We start from the raw sequence: 25,328 nt of genomic DNA on the forward strand, positions 1-25,328 counted from the left end.
TCTGCTTTTTTTATCTTTGGCAGAAGAACCCATTTGTGCTTGAGTGTGTGCTTGTGTGTGTGTGTGTGTGTGTGTGTGTGTGTGTGTGTGTGTGTGTGTGGGTGTGTGGGTGTGTGTGTGTGTGTGTGTGTGTGTGTGTGTGTGTGTGTGTGGATAGTTGTGTATTTTGAGGGTCTGAACTGGAGTTCAGTGTCTGGCTGCATTCCCCTTGAGGGAGAGCTGTCAGTCAGGCAAACCTGTGTGTGGCCACAAGTCATTCAACCTTTTTTTAATGAAAACACACACACACACACACACACACACACACACACACACACACACACACACACACACACACACACACACACACACACACACACACACACACACACACACACACACACAATGCCACAGAGGCAAAAAAGATGTCATAGCAGCTGCATTTTTATCAACCACCTGCACATTACTCACATTACTTTTCTCCTTGTATATTCTGCCTCCGGGGTCCATACTAAGAAAGCATGATATAGCCTTCCATTGCTATGCTGATGACTGTCAGATATATGTGCCCTTAAAAGCAAAAGATGGCTTTTCAGTAAAAGTAGGGGTGCACTGATCACAATTTTGTGGCAGATCACCGATCACCAATCTTAAGAGCCTGATCTGCCGATACCGATTTGGGCCGTGACCGATTTTATTTTTTAGTTTTTGTAACTGACAGCATATACCTTTAATGTTCCAATCTTTTTTTTATTGAAAATCATTGAAAAATACCTTTTAAACAATAAAACCTTTTTGTTTTAACTTAAACAACCAATTAAGTTTCCTGAGTTGTAGGTCTCCGAGCAAAAAGCAACAATGGCTGACTATCAGACCTTCCCAGAGATATGTAAGATCAGTTTCATCTGTACAGATAGGCCGATCACCAACCACCGATCCTCCAAAATTAAGGAAATCGGCACAAATCAATCGGTGCATGTCTAAGTAAAAGCCCTCCTTGCTTGACTGGAAGACACTAAATCTTGGTTGGCCCTTGAAGTTTTTTAAACTTTAATGAAAAGAAAACAGAGATTATGGTGTCTGGGCCAAGTGGCCCCTGTGAGTCCACCTCTGTTGATCTTGGACCCCTGACAGTATATTTCAAAACAACTGTTACCAATCTGGGTCTTAAGTTGGACAGTGATTTTAAACTAGACAGCCCCATTAAAACTGTTATTAAGTCTTGTTTTTATCACTCAAGGCGGTTGGAAAAGGTCAACTCTTTTGTGTCCAGGCAGCACTATGACACAGTAATCCATGCTTTTATTTAATCTCTTTTTTATCTGTTTTTATCATTTTATGTTATCTACCTGTACAGCACTTTGTTCACAGCTGTGGTTGTTTTTAAAAGTGCTCTATAAATAAAGTTTGTATGGTATGGTGTGGTACTTTGTTAAAGTGGTTAGAGGTGAAACATGTAATTTCACTTTGAAATGTAGAACGTCCCTTTTCAGCCCAATTTCTGCTTTCAAGCAGCCTTTTTACAAGATGAACAGATCCTGATGAGAAACTGAACATATGTTGTAAATTCTCTTCCAGGTTTCCGGTTATTCTGTCCATAGAGAACCACTGCAGCATCCAGCAGCAGAAGAAGATCGCTCAGTACCTGAGAGAAATCTTTGGAGACAAACTGGATGTGGGAGATGTACTGAGCAGAGAATCCAAAAGCCTACCCAGTCCTCAGAGCCTGCAGGGCAAAATCCTTATCAAAGTAAGTTAAAAAAGCAAACCTATGGCAGCACAAAAGACGGGCTTACAGTTCATGATTCAAATTAAATGAAGAAATAAACATTGAGAAAGTGGGGAGACTTATTAAGTGCTCTTCTAAATCAAAGCAGCTGCACCACATGATTCCATTTCCTTCTTCTTGATTCAGCAAAGTGAGAGGAGCTCTAATTATCTCCACGTATTCCGCTTGAGGATAGAGAGTGGAAAATGCACTGATGGCAGCTAATTATTGCTCATAAACACATGAACAATAGCAGAGTGGAAATGGAGAATCATGGTTTTTATCACAGAGGAAGAAAGGACAAGGGAAGGGACAAACACTGTCTCACTGCTAGAAATGAGGAATGGATATCATTAGCACTTCATTGAATATCATTACAAATACTGCTTTCAGTTCTCACATTGATACAACTCTCAGTTATCTGGACATCAGACTTACACCCATCACAGCAGAAAAAGCTGGAACTGTTGTGTAAACAGAATATTTTAGAGCTAAAAGCAGATGCAAGTTAACAACAAAGGCATTACTAACAAAAGGCTTATCTATAAAAGATGTGAAATTCATCTCCATTTTAAGTTTGGCAGATCTCATTTGAAGCATTTACATCAGAGCCACAGTGCACAGAGGCTGGATTCAGGACTTCAAAGCATGCCATAATGGTGTTAGCCACTTCAGCTAAAGCTGTCAAACCTGCTGCACAGCTTCAGATTTATAGATTGTTGAATTTATGAATTTACTACCTTCGAGCAAGTGCCTTTTGACATAAATTGCACCAAGAGATGCTCTGGGGATAAATATTGTAAATTAGCCTTAGTGTTTGAACTTTTTGCTGTGTGCATCCAGCAGCTGTTCTTGACTTTATCTGGTGTCAAATAAAATCAGAAAAACAATGTCGCTGCCTGTTTGTCAATGAGCTTAACAGTACTTCTGGCATCAATCAGCCAAGTACATACATGTTCCCAGGGTATCTATTCTGGATACCCTTGATACTTTATACAGTGCTGGATACCCATCATGAATATAAACCAGATTACATTTTTCTTCCCCTGTGATCGATCAAAAAAACATGCATAGTCAGTCATATGGTGCTGCAAAACTTTTCATTTTTACTAATTAAAACAACTGAGTATTTAATGAATAGATAAAATATCTGACACAGTCAAACTGCATGAAAAAAACACCTCTAATTTCGACTATAGACTTTAAATTTACTTTATATTAAAAATCCTTTTTTGAAACATGTTGCAAAAACATTACCAGAGTTTAACTCACCAGAGAGGCTCAATATGGCCAGTTCTTCTCTAGATATTTGATCATAAATTATCTCTTTTTCCATTAAATCAAATTAATTCACTCCTGGTAGCTCACATCCTGTCCTCAGAAGTCCTGTAGAATGCTTTCAGACAGCCTTAAAGTCCTGGATTGAGTACTGGGGCAGTCCTTCTATGAATGTTTAAAGATCCCACTCCATGTCCCCATTTAGCTGCTCAAACTTTTTGCTCGATATTTTACAGCTTTTTCTAGTTCATATGAGGAGACCAAGTCTGAACCAGTAACATGATGTTACAGATGATTTTAGAAAGAACTGGGGTGGTTGGTATCTCTGAAAACCCCATCTGCTTAAAATGGTAACAATGAAGGATGCATGCTATCTGTGCTTATTTTGATGAAAAGAGAACCATTTAAACCCTTAACAGACCTTTGAGATATCTATTTTTGTAACTCTTCATTTATATGTTACTGACACATTGGTAAACCAAAAGAACACATATTTCATTCATTTAAAAAACAATCTTTTCTTTTTTTGGTAATAAGCATCTTAGACCAAAGTTAGGTGTGTGGCAAATTGCATAGTTACAGTGCAAAATAAGCATTTAAAAGATAAAATGAAAACATTTGCAGTTTTCAGCTGATAACAACCAAAGAAAACATTGTGTTGAGCAAAAAGTAGCCACAAAGGTGAGGATCAGATCATGGCCTCTCAGACAGTTATCTTTAAAAATCCCAACATGAGTGGCCTCTCCAGCTTTTCCCATCCAGAGCACAATGTGTAAGCAGGAAATACGCCCAGTGAAATGACCCTATGAAACACGACTGATATGATCCTCTGAAAGCAGAATAAAAACCTCTCATGTTATCTAAGATTTAAAATTTCCGCTTCACTTTGGTGGCCTCAGACCGTGCAGATCCTAATCATAGCCCAGGTGGTTTGGGCGAGTCCAAGCTTTCGCCATTTATTGGATTTTTTTCTTTCTTCACATTTCAGATAAAATGGACGTTATCTGAAATGTGAAGAAAGCCTGCATTGTTCCCGGGAGAAGAAGCACCTGCTTTGTCCCTCTCAAGCCATGGGCTGGAAAAAGTGAACGGACTTTATTGATTTTCTATAAAGCCCTTTAGTCCCATCTAACAGTCATCCACCTCCCTCACAACCTTTTTGCCTGCCCTTGTTGGAGCGCCTTTCACCCCTCATCATCTGACAGTGGAAGGAGAAAGCCGAGGCTCGTGAGACAGTAAAGGAATATTGTTTTAGGGCAGTCAAAGACCATAGTGGCTAGAGGGGAAGGACTGCAAGTGGCAGTGATCAAAATGAGGGCAGAGATGGCAGCCAGTGAGAAGTCTTTGGAAGGGGATGCTTAGAAAAATCTCAACGCCCACTCACACCTTCAATATGGCTCTCTAATGGGCTTCCACTTTGCAGAAAAGCTGCTTGGGGACTCCTCATAGCAGCTGATTGTACAATATGCGCGTGTGTTTGTGTCTGCGCTTGGCAGCAATGTGTGTTTTGTGCCCTGTGATGTGGCAGTAATGGCTTTCCCTCTGGCTATAAAGACTACTTGGAAACCGATTTTGAAAGAAAAATGTGTGCATCTTTGTGTGTGTGTGTGGACTTAACCTGTGAGTAAAAAACATATTGCACTCGGCTGTGTTATTCTTGGAGGTACAACCTGTGTGGGTGCTCTGAGAATGGGGGAGGATTGGTGTTGAATTAAAAGCATATGCATCGGGTTAGAGGTCTAATTGTCACTCTCCTCCCATCTCTTTGTCTATCCTCTCACTTTCCAGGGGAAGCGCCTGCCTGCGTATCTGTCTGCCGATGCCGAGGAGGGGGAGGTGTCGGATGATGACAGCGCTGATGAAATTGAGGACGACTTCAAGCTGAAAAGCAGCAATGTAAGATAAAAGAACATGAGCGCAATCTGTCAACAAATCAAAACAACACAAAACCGCTCATCCCAAAATGGAAAATCATTGGAGAGGAGCTTTTAGCAGCACTTGGAGACAACAAATTATTTGGACGGCACAACTGAAATATGGTTTGCATATACAGACAATACTAAAAGATAAATAGACTGGATAGAGCCCTATTTTAAATGCTTAAATTATTACACTGAATAGATGTTAAACAGGCTGCCAGTTTAATTCACTTGATAGATCAGGCATGTACAGTCTATGTTGCAGTGGCAACTGAACTTTGTCAAATATGATAATAAGATATATTTTTTGAAGAGGTGCTTGTGCTCATTGTTTATGAAGATAATTTTATGTAAGTGTTGTAGTTTAATAATCCATATAAGAGCCTCAAATTCCATTCAAATATAACTGGTTACGATTTTTTAGATACATTTTCAATTGTAAGCTGACAACACAGTTAGACACTTTTGTCTACCAGCAAAATTGGATGGTTTAAGAAGATCTTTTTCATATTGATTCGTTCAATACAGGACAAACATGCCTGCTGCTCCCCAGGCACAAAGCCCTTGTTCTTGTTTATTTGCATGTTATTAAAGCCTGAGTTATTTGTTGATAATGATTGATTTTAAGCATCACCCAGCAAATCAGAACTATTTTTTGCTGTTTGAAAGGATTAAATTGATGAAAAGCCACAGCAAAATACAGAAAAATCCTTTCAGACTGGTGTGGATCTGTGTTAAATATCAAACCCTCTTTCTCCGCATACAAGCCCTTCAAACACAAGTGTGATAATGGGATCTTAATGACATTGTTGTGCTCAGCTTAATGGCTTTACTAATTGGGGGGTAATGTTGCTGCTTGTATAGTTTTACAGATCATCATTGCTGTAATGCTTTGAAATAATCAATGCTTAATGGTGCAGGAATAAACAGAAAGTCAACCCAGACATAGAGAGGAGTGTGAACCTCTTACTGCTTGCTATGGATTATTCCTGAACTCTCTTTGTGTGTATGTTTTTTTTAGTTAATCTTCATCCTGTTTATTCATCCCACAACAGAATAATGCCAGGGTCCTTCTCACCCCATTTAAAACAGGAAAACACTGCGTTATTTTCCAGATGGTTCAGTTGTGTAACCGAATATGGCATCATTCTCCCACATTTTGCCCAAGGCACGAAGCCGCAGATGCCACTTTGGATGATCATTGCTGTTTTAGAGAGGGTGGTGGCAGGTTTCCACTGATGAGAGGTTTTGTTTTGAGCTCATTAAAGCAGTGTGCTCTCGCAGCAGTCGCTGCTAACATTGCCGTTATAGTGTGATACAAAAACTCTCACAATATGAAATGACAAATATTGATGCAGAATTTTTCCTTTTGGAGGAAAAAATGCTTAAGTGTAGGACTCTTTAGTTAGGAATAAACTCAAGTAATAATAATTAAAATTTCAAATCTGGAAGTGTGTCAGCATTGCAAACACTGTCTTGCAGAAGAAAAGAGAGTTGTGGTTTTTCCATTGGTTGCCTGCAGCATTTTTTTTCCCAGTAGGTGGGGCATTTCAGAAACGCTCTTACAGTTACAATTCTTGACAATGAGGTGGTGTTAGTGGGGCCTGAAGGTGCATGTATGACTTCAAATATGTCTCTCGAACTGGTTGGTATTGACTTGGCCTGCTTTGCATTATCCTCTGCCAATAAGCCCATCCCTAAATCTGTCTTTAAATGCTCATCTTAATTATTGACCAGAAGTAGCAGGAACTTCTCATTCCAAGAACTATTCTTCAAGGAACTAAATAAATTCCATTATTGTCTACATTCACCGTAGCCTAAAGTCTTGTGGAGATTATGCAAATTAGGCCAGGGATGTATGGAGAAGCAATGAAAGTCATCGCACTGCACCACCAGACCAGTAGAGAGTAGTAGAAAAAAGACAAAGGCCATCTGACAAAAATGATGCCATGGGAGACCAAAGATGGCCCCGTCAGTTACAACACTACAGTTTGTCTGTAAACATGGAAGATAGTGATTTTTTTCTGTCTTTATCAGGCTTAAGGGCGTTCTTGGATTGAGACAAGTATTAGTAGCAAAAGTGTTTCATGCTTGACATGAATGAAGAGCATGGATTTAAAAAGCCATAGCAAAGATCGACCATGCCTTAAACTAAGCAAGTACCCTTAGATTATCATTGAATGCTTATCTGATGAAGAAGTTTTGACATTTTAAATTAATTGAACCTAGGAAGCACTTCCGTGCGTTAACAGCTGTTGTAATCAATCATCACCCCCTCACAGTTAAAAGTCGCTGCTTTACAAGGTCACTGCTCAAACTGTAACTCTGGGGGCTGACAGAGACGCATTTGCACTATTGAGCTAAAAAAGATGAATATTAAGGAGTTGTTAAACCAAGTGAATTACAGTTGTGGGTAATTTTATTGTGGATGACAGGGGAAATAAAAACACTGTGGGTGTTCCACCAATGAGACACCAGCATCGTAGATCCTGTCCTCCAAAGTTCTTGGACTTTTGGAAAGTAAGATCTCTTAAGCAGAGGCTTTTCAAGGGGGAAGGATTACCCCAGAACTAAAATAAGACCCTTGTTCTTGCACTAAGTTCCGAAAAAGTGCCCAATTCCTAAAGTTTTTGCATGTTTAGACTTCATCAAAAAGTTCCTGGTTCCCGGAGAAAGTTGGAAAGATTTTTTTTGTCTTCTCTTTTTCTCCTTCCCTTACTTAATGACTTTTTTTTTCACGCAGGACAATGGCAATCCCCAGGTGGAGTCTCACATCCGAAAGAAACTGGACTCTTTGCGGAAGGAGTCTCGAATCGGAGACAAGGAGGATAGTGATAGCTTCAGTATCCGCGCTCTACTGCGTGCCACACACCAGGGCCTCCAGAAGAACCTGCGGCAGGTACAGTCTTGAGGCAAAATAAAGAGCTGCATATGGTGAGCTGAGAAGTGCTTGTCAACAGATGCTTTGGAAAGAGAAAAGAGAGGGATAATAAAACTAGGCCATGCTATTCGTCATGGTGGGGAATTGAAGGAAATAAAGGAGTTGAGTGCACTGCACCACTCACAGGTCAACACCCCCACTGAACACATTAACAAGGAAAGTCAGCCAGCAACTCCTCAGGCGGCCCTGAAGGGACTGCGATGTTCTCACCAAGGTGTTGTTTCATGGAAAGCATGTCAAAACAGACGTAAAGTGATGAGAAACTAAAAGTCTGCAGAGTTGCTTAATATTTAATTTCCCTGCTTGCCTCTTGTTCTATTTATAGATGCTTCATGTTCAGTTTCCTGACAGCCATTTTAATAGAGTGGGCGTTCTAGCAGGGTTTTCCGTTCTCTTTGTTGTTCTCCAGCTCTGTTCTGCTTCACCTCGTATGTCTTAAGGCTTTTTCTGTCCCTTCTGTCTTATTTTTTTTTTTAACTGTAATGCTTTTTTTTCCAATTTCCTCACTTTTCTTTGGCTGTGATGTGATATATTGGACCATGTCTCTTGCAGCCCCTCCGGCTAAGCCCTGTAGGGTTTAGTTGTCTTACTGGGTGCTACTGATGTTGTTAAGTTCACTCAAGATGGTTTTCACAAACAAACGTGCACACACATAAACAGACATGCACACAAAAACACTCATGCTACATATTTTGTCTCTGAACATGTTGTCCTTTTCTCTAGAGCTCTAAAGGAGTTTTGAAGAAATCCCAGAGCAGATCCTTCATCACAACACTCAAACAAAAAGTGAGTATGAAGATTTTCTCTGCTGATGCTACTCATTTTTAAAGTTTTTATTAGATGAACTGTAACATCAAATGAAAAACTTTTCACAAAATCAACTTCCAGGGTATTCTTCAGGGAAAAAAAATGGTGTAAGTGACAGAATCAACTTTCGATTTGCTCTGTTACAACCTGTACTTCACAGTTAGCAGATCAAAAAATCACACACAAAAACAAGAAAAAGTTTGCTTGATATCCAAGTGATACCGCTCTGCTTTTGTGTTTAGAGGGATTAGTCTGATTTTTTAAAGTGGGGTTGTATGAGGGACTTGTCAACACAAAGGGAATCTCCCACCGAGGAACATCAGGTCACTTCAGTCTCTTTCCAAACAAACCAGCTCAAAAGTCAGGCTATTAACTGCCACAGCAAGGGCCAGTTTTACCATTTCAGCTCATTTTAAGAAGCTACAACCCACACAGGGACATCGGTGTGAGTGTATGCTAAACAGAGAAATCTCAGTTGCATCTGTAAAGAACCAAAATTGCTAATTCTGATATCATTTGGACCAGTGTTGATTTAGAAAAGGTATGTTGATAGACGTACACGACCCATTTGTCCATGACGGAGATGGACGATGACAAGCTAAAATAATTCGATGGTAATAAAAACTCTGTTTTTTTTTTTCTTTTTATAATGAGATGATCAGACAAAATACATTAATAAATTCAAAGAGAGAATGTTTTTCACTTAAAGTAAAGATAGAATCTATTTAACTGAAACTAGGCTAAAAAGTTACGATTATTTGTTGACTACAATTTTAAAGGGCAATTAATTACTTAATTGAGACTAAAGTTAAGACTAAATCCAAAATAGCTACCAAAATTAACATATGCTCTAGAATGATTCTCCTATAACCCCTTCAGAAAAATTTTCTCTAGAAGTTGATGTGGACTGATTCATGAACCTAGCTGGTGAAGGCTTCTTGACGCTTTTTTTCGTGTTCTGAATTTGTCGGTTTAATCACAGTTTTAAAAAGTAGTATTAGTAATAGCGATAGTAGGGACCCAGCATTGAAGTGTCAGGGTCTGCTTTGCCTGCTATCTTTGATGCCGTCTCACTATTTTGTAGAAACTACAATTGTAATCCTTTTGTGTCATGTCTTGCCTGCTGGGCTTTCAGGGAAACCTTTACACTGCAGGGGACATGTGTAAACAATCATTTGGAAAATTTGGGGAGAAGAATTTTTTCTAAATTTTGACAGCACAGATTTGAAACAGTCTCTAGATGACCCTGACATATTCATCTAAAAAATACTAGACAAAAATGGCAGCAAATGTGTTCTCTAAAATCCCAGATAGCTTACTGACAGAGTGACTGAATTAAAGGATTTCACTCTATTATTCTGCAGGACTTCTTTTTATTTAACAATCCCAAAACGTCCAGGAGTATTGACTATTGCTTATTCTTTTCATCAAAGAGGCCACTCTGTGTCATTTAAACACTGATGACTTTGCTTTTTGTCACTTTAACTTACTAGCATTACTTGTGGGAAGCAGAAAAAAGGGCCCTGACTGCTCTCCTTGACATAAATCTTCCATGAAGCTGCACATATAGAAAATGCAGATGCATAGCAGCGTCTGAAGGTATCTCAGCCCTTGGGAGTCACAGACTTATAATGAAGACTGCTCTGCATATCATACAGATCAGTGAACGTATGCACTATAGAAATCTAAGCATTTCTCCTGATATTTTTATTCATACCTTCTCTGAGCTACAAATTTGTTCCTTAGAGAGCTGCTAACAGTTTAAGCATTTGCTGGATAATGTGTAGGTTTAACATCATTTTTTTTCTGCGTGTGGTTGTTTTTGCATTTAAATATTATTTTGTACTCTGGTTTTCTTCTGCTAACCATGGGTTTCTTTTAGCTCCCTCCAACCTCTTCCCTGTTTACCCACTCACATCTCCTCTTCATTCCTTTATGCGTCCCTCTTTGCATATTGTGCAGCCTCCCACATGTGAGTGAGTGTATATATGCCTGTATACATGGGTGCATTTAATCTGTTGGCAAGCAGCCTAAACCCAGTAATTACTGTGACCCTCATCCTCTTCGAAAACTCCACTTTAGCACTGATAGAGATGTCAAGAGAAAAAAAACCACACACCAAATATAATTACATGTGTGACAGATAGAACACCCACCGTATGTACAAACACATTCACACACAAAAAGCCACGGTGTGTGTCTGAAGCACATAGAAACACAGTTTGCAGCAGTCCACAGCAGTTTGCTGCATTATTAACAACCACTGCTGGCTGAAGATCTCCTACACTGCAAGTTGGTGTGTGGGTGGCGTCATGTATGATGTGTATTTATATCTTCTGTCAGGCTTTTAACAGGAGACTATGATATACATTTTTTCTGCTGTCCAGCTGACCATCAAATCTTCATGATGCTGAAATCTGAGTGCTAACATGTTATTGTTTGTGTGTCCAGAGGCATTCTAAATCCCGACTGACATGCCAAAGCGTGGAGAAGGAGGAGGACAGTCAGGAAAGATCTGGAAGGGAGTGTGGAGGACAGTTTAACAGGTGACCTTTGACTTGGTTCATAACAGAACTGTTGATCCCATAGAACTGAGAGGTTTGATAAGTGCAGACCAAGGATTGTATAACTCAGAGTGAGAGCAGCAGCTTCAAATTTAACAAATTTGCATTTGTGAGAAGGGAAAATGGTGGATGTTGAAGAGCTCCTGAGACAGCAGAAGAGTGAGGCTTGACTGGTTTTGATTCCCTTTGCTTATTAAGTGTATTAATTGGAAAAAATTTTGCAAATCCAAACCAGTTCTGTTATATATTTTAATTTTGATTGAACTTTCAACCATATCATTCCAGTGTCTTCAGAAATTAAAACTCCACATATGTAATAGAGGTGCTGTTGCGTTATAACAAGGAGGTTCCTGGATCCATTCCCAGGCTCATCAATTCACATAAAAAACAAGAGAGGCTGTTTTCAGTCACTATAAACTCTCCCATGCGCAAAACTCTGGTCAAAATAAGGATTATGGAAAACTCTGGTTTCATGGTTTTGTGTACACACTGGAAAGTTGGAAAGTGGAGTTTTTGGTTCTGAAACACCACAGCTGAATGACAGAGGTTTATTCTGATTGGATGGCACAGATTTCATATCTAAAGAACACTGCCAATTCTGGGTTTAGCATGCTTTGAGCCACACTTATCAGCATATTTGCTCAATGCATGTGGACAAAAGGATTTTTAAAAATGAATAAGGGGGATATTTGTTTCTGAAAAAAAAAACAAAACAAAACAAAAAAAAAAACGGGCTACGTGTGTATAAGGCCTGAGAAATGAGGGCCAATATCTTTAGGACAAATCCAATCAAATCAAATAAAATGCAAATTATCACGAGCAGGGGGAACTTTGTGACAGTTAAGGCTGTTGAATCTACAGAAAAGTTTCACATTTTTTTTGTGTTTTGTTCAAAATTCACCATCTAACTACACTACAACACTGTACTGGGTCCATTGTTTCTTTCCCTGATGACTTGATGTTTTTTAAACACGGAGTCCTGGGAAGATTTTGCATTAGATTAACATAAATGCAACTTGACATCTCATGATTACTTTAGAAAGTATGAAAAAATGGCACAACAAATTAGAATTCAGTGCGCCTTTTCCCCAATCGGTTATTAAGAATCTGATCTGATTCACCAACGAAGAGGAACAAAATGTAATAGAACCCATTTCCCTCAGCTTTATAAATATGTCACTCCTTCCTTGTGCTCAGTCTCCGTCCATCTCTGCCTCTGTCTTTTTGGGTGACGAGATAAGGGTAGATATTCAGCTGTTTACCCCTGTCAGTTGCTCTCTGGGTATGAAGCTTTTGTTTCCCTTTGTTCTAGCAGTCTGCATTCCGGGGACATGCATATTCATTTATGCATGTCCCCAGGAGCCGTCACAGTGCAGGCTCCTATAGTCATGCTTCTGAGACTGCACATCTCTGACTGTTTGACTGTGCCTGTGCTCTGGTTAATATATGAAGCTTTTTGCCTTTGATGCTCTTTGTTGCAGTTTGTCGCCTCACTGATGGCCATTCCTCTCTCGTCTGCTTTACCTTTGACACATTTAATGTCTGAAAAGACTTTTGTGTTTATGTATGTTTTTTACATCCTCATCCTATGTGCTCTAGCTGTCTGGTATATTTGCAAACACCCACTCTCCTTAGTATATCTCATGCAACTCTGTCATCTGGCGCTTGTGCTAGGGGTGGGAGGAAGAGAAAGACAATGAAGCTGAGCAGAGATCTGTCAAATCTGGTGGTGTTCACCAACTCTGTTGCCTCTCAGGAGTGTCTGAATGAAGGTAAAACCCCAAAGCCTTAACACACACACCCATACATAAACAAAAAGGCACATCTTTTACCTCTGGGATATTTCTTATGCCTGAGCCATGTTTTTTTTGCAGGTACTCCAGGTGATGTTTTGTCATTCAGCGAGACCAGAGCACAATCCCTGGTCAATCACAAAGCAGAGCAGTTCCTGGCTTTTAACCAGAGGCAACTGTCACGGATTTATCCTTCAGCCTATCGCATCGATTCGTCCAATTTCAACCCGCAGTTCTACTGGAACGTGGGCTGTCAGCTGGGTAAGACGGCTGTCTGTTGCGTTGAGCTTTTGACCTGGTGGAGGTTGTCTGTTAATACAAAACACCAGGTGCCCAGCCTTTAGCCACATAGCTGTCTCTGCAAATTAAGGGACACTGTGTACACACACACACACATTTGCTGCAGCTGGCATACAGCATTGTTCATTTACAAATAATGCTTTGTGTTGTGCTTGTGGTGATGTGTGCAGAAACATGATTGGGAGAGAGTGTCCACAAGTGGGGCTGCAGCCTAAGCTGGAAACACATGAATATCCAAATGAATAAAAAATGAAAAAAAGTTGGAAGCAAATATTTCCATCAGTGCAGAAAACAAGTGCCAAGAAACCCAGGATACAACAATATCGTTGCCTTTTCCAGCCATTTTCCTCAACTGTATTCAATGCACTGATTTCTATAAAAGGTATCTTAAAAAAAAAAGGAACAAAAACAGAGACAAAAGAAAAATAGACTCCATGTTTAAGTGTCTTTGAGGCAGCTTCCCTTCTGTTTTCTATTTGCTTGTTTGCTTGATAACGCTTTCCTTTCTCAATGTTTCAAGGTTGTGCAGACACACAGATATAATTAATAAATGGATGAGTGAATCAAAAGTGAATATTTGATAAAGGGGAAAAAATGAGAAAGAGAGAGATAAAGCAACCCCTGCCATGGTTTTTAATACACACTATTTACTCTGCAAAAACTGAAATCCGAGCAATTGTTAAGTCCAGAAAATATCTTATTTCAAAACATTAAAAGACAAAAATAAATTGTTGCAAATTGCTTGCAAAGATTATCTGCCAGTGGGGTAGGAGAAAATTATTGTTCAGCTTCTTGTATTTAGACACTTTTCTATGTCAAGAAACTTGACGAGTTTTTAACCCTTTGCAGGCAACATAGACATTTTTTTGAAGATCTCTTAAAATAAGGCATTTATCTGGACTTGTCAGGCGAATGTGTTTCATGCTCAGAATGACAAGACAATGTCACGTGAACATAAGACATGCTAGACATTTGCTAACAGTTCTTTTTTTGTGGTGTAGCATCCTCAGAAGTTCCATATAAGTAAAAAAGAAGTGCTTCATGTGGGCAGAAGTCAAATAACAAGTCTGGTTACAAGCCTTTGTTTTTATTTACCCATTTATTTATCTACATATTTTTTTAGTTGCTCTTAACTACCAGACGGAGGGCCGGATGATGCAGCTCAACAGAGCCAAATTCATGGTGAATGGAGGCATAGGCTACGTCCTGAAGCCCCCTCCCATGTGTAAAGGTAATGTAACAAACCAACATCATTAACACACAAAAACAAGTGCATGCATTCAGAAAGAACAGTCAAAAGATAATGCTTTCAAGTGTTGAGTTTGAGATTTGTTATCTTCACCACATGGGGTAAAAGCTGATTCAGTCTTCATTATCCTGCATCTGTGTTACGCTGATGTTTGGATCCTTTCCAACAGGGAATTAGCTTTTCAACAAGGCAGACATTTCACAGGCCTGCTGCACATCTAGTTTATGATGTAGCTTTTATATGATGCAATCATTACTGCAGCATAGAGCATGTGATCTGCAGTATGTTAATGCAAATATGTCAGAAGTTATTTACAGACATGCTTGCAGCATACAAGAACCCTTAAGTCCCAAGAATGTGATCATTATTTATCCTGTGTTCACAACTTAGCTCTGATTTTACATGCACAAGAAAAAGTAATCTGGAAAGCAGTTTGTATGCCTCAAACATCGTTGTCATGGACACTTTTGGCATTACAGTAAGCTAAAGAAAGACATTTTATTACAAGATATAATTGCTACACATAAGAGGTTTATACTGAAGTTAAAATCTTAATTCGTAGAACATCATGTTTTAAGCCCCCTCAGAAAAACCCACAGGCTGCATAATACAGGAACGCAGTCTCCTTAATTTAACTCATTTGTTCCTAACATAAAATTTGGAAGCTCATTGTTGATGGGTCCTAGATTAAAAAAATGTAGCACCCAACCCAGCTATGTATAAGTTAGGAAGAGGCGATGAGATGGGCCTTTGGTTTCTTTGTAAACCGCTGAAGGGTCACAGCCCATCAATCCAGTTAGTCATACCCTTAAAAGGTCAAAACCTGCAGTGTAACAAATTCTAAAAGCTAATTTAATGATAACTAATGACAAGTGATGGTAAATGGAATAATGATCACGTTCCCATTCACAGGTTATTATCTAGTACACATACAGTAAATAATTTAACAATCACATGACATAATCAACCTGTGTCCACAGCACATGCCCCTATGTTCAGACTTAGAAGTATCACCATATTCAACTCTGTATTATCTTCTGTTTTTTTTTTGAAGCCCCTTGCAATTGAATACATCCAGATCAATCAGAGAGGACGTGACTCTGCAGCATTAAGTGATGACATTAATCACGGTTCTTCCTCTGCTCTCTGTCACTCCCTCCAGGCTCATTCAACCCATTCAGTGATGACCCGCTTCCAGCTTACCCCAAGAAGCAGCTCATTCTCAAGATCATTAGTGGACAACAGCTGCCCAAGCCACCAGATTCCATGCTGGGGGACCGTGGAGAGGTACCAGATCACATAAACTGTGTGCTACTGTGTGCTCACGTTCTCCATCTGTCTTTCTGTCTCTCATGCACACAAATATCCTCTGTATGCTTGTCCACTCAGAGATTAACAGTTGTGATTTTTCCCCCTTTCTCCCCCATCAGATTATTGATCCTTTCGTTGAAGTGGAGATCATTGGCCTGCCAGTTGATTGCTGCAAGGAGCAGACACGAGTTGTTGATGACAACGGTTAGACACGCACAGAATCATGTCACAATACCGTACACTGACTGAACTGCAGAGAAAAATGGCTCGGGCGTTCACAATCAATATTGCAATAATAATGAATCAAATGGCAATGTGAAAGGGCCAGCATATGTTAGAAAACTATAATTGAATCTGAAGCTCCTCAGCTCAATGGACAGCTCTTGAAAGTTTTGGCTCACTCTCACCTCATCGAACAAGACAATTAACGGCTGCAGAAAGCAAATATGCAATGAAAAAGCTTGAGAAATAAAACACTGTTCTCATGCAACCTAAGATTCAAACCTTGTACTCATAGAGTCACAACATCCTGTAGGAAAGCAAACAGAGAATGAATGTTAAACTTCAATAATCTTTTATGATAATAATCTTTTCAATAATCTACTTTTTTTTGAGTAAAATACTCTATTCTCAAAAATTCACCTCTTCATACTTAAAATCTTTTATTTATTCCTGTAATGTAGCCTTTTTGCTCTTTTGTAGCTATGCATCACAAATATCAGATACAGATGTCACTTTCCATTTTGGCACTGTGGAGCTCTTTTGGGAACAGAAATCAGATTCATTAATTAGAGGAATAAAGAAAGCATTTCAACAGGGTCTGCTTGTGTCACCCGTAACGTGTTTCCATGGATGAGGGCCCGTGAATAGGGGGAAGGGGAAAGCCTCCTCTGGGAAAGGTTATTGAACCCTGGGAGCTCACCAGCATTATCAGATTAGTATTCAGGGCATTGAACCATAAAACACTTCATTTGACACATTAAAACCACCAATTCAATCGAGATTATGTGAAAGCACTCATATGCATGTGAATAAAGTGAAATAAATTATGTATATTTTTTCTGTAATGACATCATATCATATCATATCATATCATATCATATCATATCATATCATATCATATCATATCATATCATAAAAATGTGTATCCCTCCCAGGTTTTAATCCAGTATGGGAGGAAACTCTGTCCTTTACACTGCACATGGCTGAGGTGGTCCTGGTGCGTTTCCTCGTCTGGGATCATGACCCGATTGGACGGGACTTCATTGGTCAGCGGACAGTTGCCTTTAGCAGCCTGATGCCAGGTCTGTGTAGATTTCCTTTTATGTTTTTACATTTACCTGCTAGAAATATTTTATGCATGCAGATCACATGAGCTATTATCCTCCTTTCTAGTCTACCACCTTCTCTTTGACTCTCATACTTTTTCCATTCCTAACACCAGGTTACAGACATGTTTACTTGGAGGGTCTGACAGAGGCTTCCATCTTTGTGCATGTGTCAGTGCATGATGTCTATGGAAAGGTAAGCTCTTCAAAGCTTGGTTTTTATCTGAACATTCCCCAAATGAGCATCTTGCGTTTCCTGAGGTTTTATTTTGGACTTAAGCAAGAACAAAAGTGTTTTTTTCTCAACGCGCCTAGCAGTTAAGCTCTGCTCCTTTAACCCTCTGTCTTTTTAGTGGAGCCCTCTAGTCCTGAACCCCAGCTTTACCATTATGCACTTTCTAGGATCTAACAAGGTATCCTGATGGCTCTGTGTGGTGCTGCATGACGAGTAATGCATGATAAAGGTGCAGTTTGTGTTCTGTGGCATCCGCGTTGAAGGTGTCTCTCTTGATCGGAGACAGAAATATCTACTCTGTAAGCATGCATTCATAATACACAGCAGCCTGTAATTTTCATTGTGGGATTTAAAGAGTAAGTGTGCCCTCTAGAGGCAGTGTGTAAAAGTGCATGCACTTGTTACATTTGCTGTGAACATGATAGCTGAATCTCAATGTCCTCCCTAAACCCTGAGCCTTGAGCCCTTTAAGACTTGATTAAGATCATCTAGAAAGTGTCTGAGGGAGTCTGCAAGGGCTCAAAATGGTTCTTGCACAACCTGCACGTCATCATGTTGCTCACATGAGCAGCAGTATGAACAAGCTTTAGATTGAAAAAATTGACATTTTACTGATACGCTCCCACAAGTCAAAACAGTTTATCCACCAAACTTGAAAAAATATGAATGTACAAAATCTGAATGAATTCATCAAACTGAGTTTAAGATGGTTTTAAACATTTATTTTTTAATAATTAGAATTAATTGGAATGAATTTCTACTGTTCTTATTTGCCGTCTCTCTTTTCTATATACCTCTGTATTACGTATTATGTTTAACCTGCCGTGTTTTGTGGGCTTTCCCCGGGAACCCTGTGTTTCTATGGTTTCACGCCACATTACAATGAACTCTGGGTAATTCCCTCACGGTAAGTCTGCAACCATGCCGACTTACTGAAAGGCTATGTTAGGGGCACAGAAAGTCAGCACAAGAGCCCTCACGCTCTTTACAGTTTTACATTGGGACAGCCCTAAACCCTCACGGACTTCACAGGGATGCGCCTCTAAGTCAGTGAGTGTGTGAGTGTGGACATTGAGATTCAGCTGATTATTCAGGTCCTTTACGGAATTAACCTTTCACTTTAACTAACATGTGTGGGAAACTTTGTTTTCTTTTCTTCATAATAAAATCATGCTGGTTAACAGAAATTTGCCATGCTCCATGCATCTTCTCAGTGTTAATACCTGTTTTAGCCTTCTTTTTCACCCTGTTTTCTGTCACTTCCTCTTAGGGTAATCAACTGCGAGGCATCCGCGGTTTATTCAACCGTTCCTCCAAGTCCTCTGTGGATACAAACTCCGGTGGCCTTCGGAAGCGCTCTATCAGTGATCATCTCCTGCGGCGCACAGCCAGTGCCCCGGCAAAGGGCCGCAAGAAGACCAAGATGGCGCTCTCAGAGTCCGTGGCCTCGATATCAGACCAAAAGAACGGCACAGCTGTTGAAGAAGGAGGAGAAGGCATGTCAGGGAGGAATGAAGGAGTGGGGAGGCTTCTACAGCCAAGACCAGCCCTCACCCACAGACCTGTCTCCATGCCCTTAGACAGGCTTCTCCAAGGGCAGCTATCCATCCACTCCTCAGACAAGGAACAGCAGGATATGGGTGCAGACACTGTCATTGGTGAGTATTTGTCATTAATACCTCAGCAAAGAAATACATGTATATTTAGTCATGCAAAGTTGTTTAAAAAATTAAGGATTCCTTTTTTCTAATAGTAACAAAAAAACACACTTGTTTAAAATACGTGCTGTGTAATCTAAGAGAAACTTAGCCGCAAAAACTCTGAACTAGGTCAGTGTTCTTCTTTTATTTCTGGTCAAATGCTATACAAACCACATTCACCTGACAAGTTCGGATTAATGTCCCACTATTAGATATTACTAGCCAAAAAGAGACCTACATTACTTTTGATGAGTAAACAATCTGCCAGTGCCGTAAGAATATTGCATCTGTCAGTTTTCTTGACTTATGTCAAAAGTCTTTTTTCAAGAAACTTGATGAGTACATCTTTCTTTCCCAATGGGTTTTTCTTTTGATTACAAGTATCTTAGGCCCTACTTTTGGTCTTCAAATCAAGTTGACCCTATCCTCTCTTACGATAGATGGACTGTATTTATTTAACTATTTCTTTCCTCTTCTGATTGCTCAAAGTGTTTTTATATTAAGGGTTAAAATCACTTATTCACACCACATTCATACAACGATGGCAGAGACTGCTACATTAAGCACTCATCACTATTAACTAATCCCATTCACACACTGATTGCACAGCCGCAGGACAATTAAGTATGTGAACCACTGGTCCTCCCATCGAGACAGAAATACCAGCTTAGCTTTTCAACACTTCTAGTTAGTTTTATAGTGTTTAACCATTATTTTTTGACCTATCATGGTTGATTTTTTTTATTTTCATATTCTATCCAGGATGCTCTAGTTTTGGGGTTTGTTGAACATCACTTTAGTCAATGTGATTGACTTGCAACACCTTAAAGGTACGGTCTGCAGGAATTTTTGTTACTTATTTCGTAAACACAAATTTAAACTGGGCCCCTCCTCATTGACTCAGTGCCAGCGGCAGGGCACACCTAGAGCCTCTGACTGTGACAACGTGAACACATTCTAGCCTAGCAACCACGTTTCTTTGTGGGAGAGACTCTAGGGCCACGCACCTATTTGGAATGTTAGCACAAGCCAGTCACACACATACCTGCTCAGCAGAAAGCCAACTCGTCCCGTGCTGCACTCCAAGTGCCCGAAAGCGAGCGACAGTCGAGCCAAGCTCCACCCTCGTTTGGAAAAAGCTTTATTGTTCTGCTCTATCTTTACTTCACTTTGGTTGTGTTTTTCTTGCTTCGTGATCCGTCCATCGTAGTCACTCAGGATAGCTTCCTCCACTTGCTATTCAACACACAAAGTCACTTGCACTGTGATTGGCTGATGTAACCATGCTTACTTTCCAAACAAAATATCAACATACAGGCAGAGGAGATGCTTCAAGGCTGACACAGACACATACACAGGTATAGAGGCCAAGAAGTGACGATCGAGAAGGATTATTCCTGTAAAAGTTGTCATTTTATTCAATCCAGCAGACTCTGCCTATAAAGCAATACATTAATCAGGACTTGTTGAGTGAATGAAGTTTAAATTGGGTCTGATATGACATTTGTACAAAAATGAGATGAATCCAATTCTTTGTGAGTTCTTGTAGAGTATTTGGATGTAAGTGCTACTTAAAGCTCAATGGAGTTAACATGCAAAAGTGTAAAATGAAATGATTTGCTCACTGAATTATACAAGGTGTTAACCTTTTTGTTTCACTAATCCTACTACCATTATCTAAACACATGTACAGTAACAATGTGAACCAAGACTACAGCCTACTCACCGTGAAATGTTAACATGCCTTTTCTGTCCCATTTTCATCTGTTGTGCTTCTTTATAGTAGAGCACTGACTAGGATGTACCAACAGGTAATCCAAAGTACCTATTGTCTGAAGGTTGCATCGTTCAAAAACATGCCAGTATTGCGTCCACCCAGTGTATTTTGTCCCAAAGTGGTCTGAAAAGTATATCTGTGTCATTTGATCCCATTTGACCAAACCAATCCCATGTGACCATCTCTTTCCTAATCTGATGAACGCAAACATGGACTCTTCCTTTGTTGAAACCTCCACAGCCTCATTTTCCAGCTTCTCCTTCACCGTCGTTCTTGGTGATCCATTTGTCTGTGAACTGCTGTTGCCTTGTATTGGCTGAACTGTTAATTGTTGTCATTTTATTGTTGGTTGGCTAAGTGTCTTACATTCAGTGGTTGTTGGCATTATAATTCTATCTTGATTAATCTGTGTGTTCCATCATCTCTGTCCTCAGGAGGTTTCCCCTTCAACAGGCCAAGGTCTTCCTCTTTGGACCCTTTCATTGAAGCATCATTCTGTATTGAGCCAAGCATATCTTCCCCTCATGAGACATATGTTAACGGAAATCAAGAGTTTGACCCATCAGAAGAGACTTCATATCTGGTAATTGGTAGAGGAGAAATGAAAAGAGAAGAAGATTATGCTAATTACCATGTAAAACACAATGAAGTCAGCAAATCCACTGGAACAGAGAAAAACTGTTTAATTATGCCTTCCACGAGGAGCCATTTGCAATCAGATAAAACAGAAACGTCATCAAGCAGCACAACATTTACAGTTGCACCTTCTGTTTCCTCATCCTCCTCCTCCTCAGCCCCCTCCTCCATGGTCCCTTTGTCCCCCGTCAGCAGTAATTGTGATCTGAAGAGTCCCAGCTCTTTGCATGACAGCACCATCTCCAGACTCATTGATGGAGTCTCCTTAGGCAATGAGCAAGACACGTGTGGCTCTATTTCTGTTCTGATTGGTCAGTTTGAAAGCCCCATAAACCAAAACAGTGTCACACCTTTGTCTTATGATCCTCCCACTCTTCCCCAGGATTTCAGGTCTCCATTGAAGGCTAATAGTGTGTCTCCTTCCAAGAAACACTTAACAAGTCCCCGAAAAGTAGCTCAAAAAACACATCATGCAACAACTGAGATTAAGTCACCGTGCAAGATTCCTCAGACAGATACACCTGCTTCAGCCCCATTTATCTCCAGCCCAGAAACATCTGAGCTTGAGGAGGTGTACACCATACTGGATGAAGAGGTGCTGTTGCCAGTGTACAACCTGAGAAGGCAGGCAGATACTATAGACAGCACACTCTCAAGCAGCTTGGGGGGGTCCTCTCCAACAAAGTTGGTTCAGGGTTTAGAGAAAGGGTACAGTATGAGATGGGATGATGTGTCCAGGAAGAGGGACCAATGTGAAAAAGTGGAGGAGATAGAAGAGAGTGTTTATGAGGAGGTGTACGATCCCCCTGAACAAGATCCAAAGCTGAGGCAGAACAGTTCCGAAAGATACACAGGCGCCTCCATGAACCAGTTTCTTCATCACCCAGCTGGACATCCTTTCACAGAAGTGGAAATAAATGTTGACGAGGATCCATTGGAGATGACACTGACCTCATTGAGGCATGGTAGCCAATGGGCCGGGCTTTTAAGTCCAACAAAACGTCATGCCATTTGCCAAAAGCACGAGTCCACTCCCAGCTGTTACCAACAAAAACAACAGTCAGCATATCATGGTAGCCAACAATACCCACAGCATGCATCACGTGTCACATTTTCACCATGTCCCTCCCCAATGCAGCATTCATCCTATCAGCCGTCCAGCCAACAGCAACACCAGAACAACTCCCATCCTTCCCTCTTTCACAGAGCTGGCCATAACAGACCCTCAAGTTCCAGCCCAATGCTTCAGAACAGCTACTCTGTTTCTCAGAACAACAACAGCAGTGACTTTACAAGCTCTGACAGGCAACAGAGTAGCTGTAATGGCAGCCAGGTCTCAAACAGGTCTTATCAAGATAGGCTGGGGTATAAGCAGATGGAGAGGGAGCAAGAAAAATGTTTGGACAATGGTTTCTCTCTATCTGACAGCCTTCCGGTCAGATCTGCTGTGTCTTCAAACACCTGTAAGGACAGAGACCTTTACTCCCCTTCCTCAGAGTGTGAAGCAGTGTACAGTCTACCAGGTTATGACTGTTTTACTCCTCCACCCAAGTTCCCAGCTTCTCAGACCATCCAGTCGCACTGCCAAAGCCCTACTAAACCACACACTCCAAAGCAGTCATTGCGGCAAAAGGCTCCACTGATCGATAGTAGACATCAGTCACAGGCACAATCCAAAGTTTCAGTGCACTCGAATTCAGGCCCTTTGTCAACAACATCCCAGACCAGTCCCTTAGAATCCACAGCCCCCAGCCCATGTAAGTCCAAGTCCCTGGGAGACCTGACGTCTGAAGACATATCGTGCAACTTTCAGAGCAAATACCACATTATTAGTCGGAGTTTCATCACGCCCCATATGAGGAAGCACAAGAGGTTTGGCGCCATGGGGGAAGTACCTTTCCAGTCACAGTCCTGTGATCCACTCACAGAACAGCTACGTAAACTGGTCAGCCTGGAGGGTGATGACAGTGAGAGAGATCAACCTCAGCCCCTGCCGTTGAGTCAGGAAGCTAAGTCCTCATTGTCACAGCCCCAGGCAACTAGCTTATCTCAAGTTGTACCCAGAGATTTGGACGAATCGCCACCACTCCTAACCCGCCGCCTATCCTCTCGGAGTCAAAGTAGAGTGCGTCACATCAACAGCCGTGCAAGGGAAAGACAACAAGAGGCTCTGAAACCTCGGGCTGGTGCGCTGATCAATAGCACCACCAGTATAGGTGGAGTGGTACTGAGGAATAAACCAGCCTCACAGAACCCTCCAGTTAACAGACACTCTACTGGTTCTTACATTGCGGGCTACCTTGGTCAATTGGAGTATCGAGGACTTCCTGAAGGGGCTTGTACATCATTACGTTATGGTAATGGGGATCATTATGGAGATCGGTACTACACTGATGACTCTCTCCCAGCTGCTGACTCCAACCCATCTATGTCCGAGCCTGAGGTCTACTTTCTGCTCAGACTGTAGCTATGACCATAACCCTGATATGAAATAAAGGATCAAAGAGTTGTTACTGATGTTCTATAACACCAAAGCCAGATCAGAAAAGTTGTTTGTTTACATTTTCTCAGACCAATAGGTTTCCATCTTATAAATGTGCGAATACTTGGAGACATTTTTTTTAAAGTGAACGATCAAATAAATCCCATGGTTGGATCTGGCAGCATGATCATGACAGACTTTCCTGTATGAAATGTCCACTACTCAATTGTGAATGGTCCTTCTAGTCTGGCAGTGTTGTCTACTTTCTGCTTAATGTGTTAACGTACCTGGGAACTTTGATTCCCTCGAATGACTTCCTCGACTGATTGTACAGATTCTTGTTATCTTTGTCCCTGTGATGTACTGTCTGAACTGCGAACACTGACTATGAAGCAAAAAAGAAGAAATGTATGTCTTTAAGTGGAGTGGGAATCTCTTTCTTGGTATTATTTGAATGTGCATTATAACTGATCATCTTTAATAGACGTGTTTCTTCTTTTTAAAGATCAAAAGAAAGTCTTCCTCCTCTTTTCAGTGTTGATTCTTTTTTTGTGTTCTCTGTAAATACTTTTGTCTTTGTCTTAATCTGAGATGACTCTGTCTAGAACCAATTCTAACTGTACATAAATGTTTGTGCATGTTACCTGTGAACATGTCAGGCATGACTATGCATCGATTTATACTATAGATGTTGCATTGCCCAAAAACATTTGCACAGAACAAAGAGTTGCATTGGAAACAACAGTGGAGAAAGGCTTGTTGTGTTTGGTGCAATGCAATACATGAACTTCCATGCTTGGACTTGTTGCTCTCTATGATCTGTAGAATTTAAAAAAGCAAATTTTAAAGATTTGAAGTTTTAAGGTTTTTATTTTTATAATTACTTTGATACAGACAGAAAAACACCCAATCTAAAGTATCTCATTGATCATGATTATACTGATTTTATTTCCAATGTGATTGAATGAAAAAAAAAAAAACTGATTACAATAGAGGGCCTGGCCAAGGAAGAGAAGGTGGAAAGCACCATTCTTTTTTCTTCACCATCCTTTTTCAATGTATTGATGATTATTAAAAGACTGTGAGCATTTTTTCCTACCAATGCAATAAAAAATTAAACATTTGAATGAAACAAAATGCTCCTGTTTGTTTTTTTTCCTTAGTGGTAAAAGAGAATGAATTGAGCAGTTTAAGATCAAGATTAAGTGTATGACACGAACAGCCTCATCTTTCCCCATCTGCCTCATCAAACAGAATGAAA

At 40.3% G+C, this 25,328-nt stretch overlaps 1 protein-coding gene across 2 annotated transcripts in view; it reads left to right on the top strand.

Annotated features, from left to right (window-relative positions):
* Nucleotides 1-25,164, top strand: part of plch1 (phospholipase C, eta 1) — a 66,733-nt gene extending 41,569 nt beyond the window's left edge. Inside the window, exons 10-24 of one of the 2 annotated variants that reach the window (XM_074678899.1) lie at nucleotides 1,558-1,729; nucleotides 4,814-4,921; nucleotides 7,688-7,843; nucleotides 8,609-8,671; nucleotides 11,144-11,238; nucleotides 12,931-13,028; nucleotides 13,131-13,310; nucleotides 14,473-14,580; nucleotides 15,761-15,885; nucleotides 16,029-16,113; nucleotides 17,067-17,213; nucleotides 17,354-17,433; nucleotides 17,591-17,650; nucleotides 18,743-19,130; nucleotides 21,384-25,164. In XM_074678899.1, coding sequence (XP_074535000.1) covers nucleotides 1,558-1,729; nucleotides 4,814-4,921; nucleotides 7,688-7,843; nucleotides 8,609-8,671; nucleotides 11,144-11,238; nucleotides 12,931-13,028; nucleotides 13,131-13,310; nucleotides 14,473-14,580; nucleotides 15,761-15,885; nucleotides 16,029-16,113; nucleotides 17,067-17,213; nucleotides 17,354-17,433; nucleotides 17,591-17,650; nucleotides 18,743-19,130; nucleotides 21,384-24,052 — 4,534 coding nt within the window. In that variant the 3' untranslated portion in view covers nucleotides 24,053-25,164. The remainder of the gene's footprint in view (nucleotides 1-1,557; nucleotides 1,730-4,813; nucleotides 4,922-7,687; nucleotides 7,844-8,608; nucleotides 8,672-11,143; nucleotides 11,239-12,930; nucleotides 13,029-13,130; nucleotides 13,311-14,472; nucleotides 14,581-15,760; nucleotides 15,886-16,028; nucleotides 16,114-17,066; nucleotides 17,214-17,353; nucleotides 17,434-17,590; nucleotides 17,651-18,742; nucleotides 19,131-21,383) is intronic. The other variant, XM_074678898.1, reaches the window with a different exon arrangement.
* Nucleotides 25,165-25,328: the final 164 nt, after the last annotated feature.

This window comes from Halichoeres trimaculatus, unplaced genomic scaffold (genome assembly GCF_033239565.1).
Source record: "Halichoeres trimaculatus isolate MK-OKI-2021-1 unplaced genomic scaffold, fHalTri1.1 fHalTri1_scaffold_9, whole genome shotgun sequence".
Taxonomy (NCBI): Eukaryota; Metazoa; Chordata; class Actinopteri; order Labriformes; family Labridae; genus Halichoeres; species Halichoeres trimaculatus.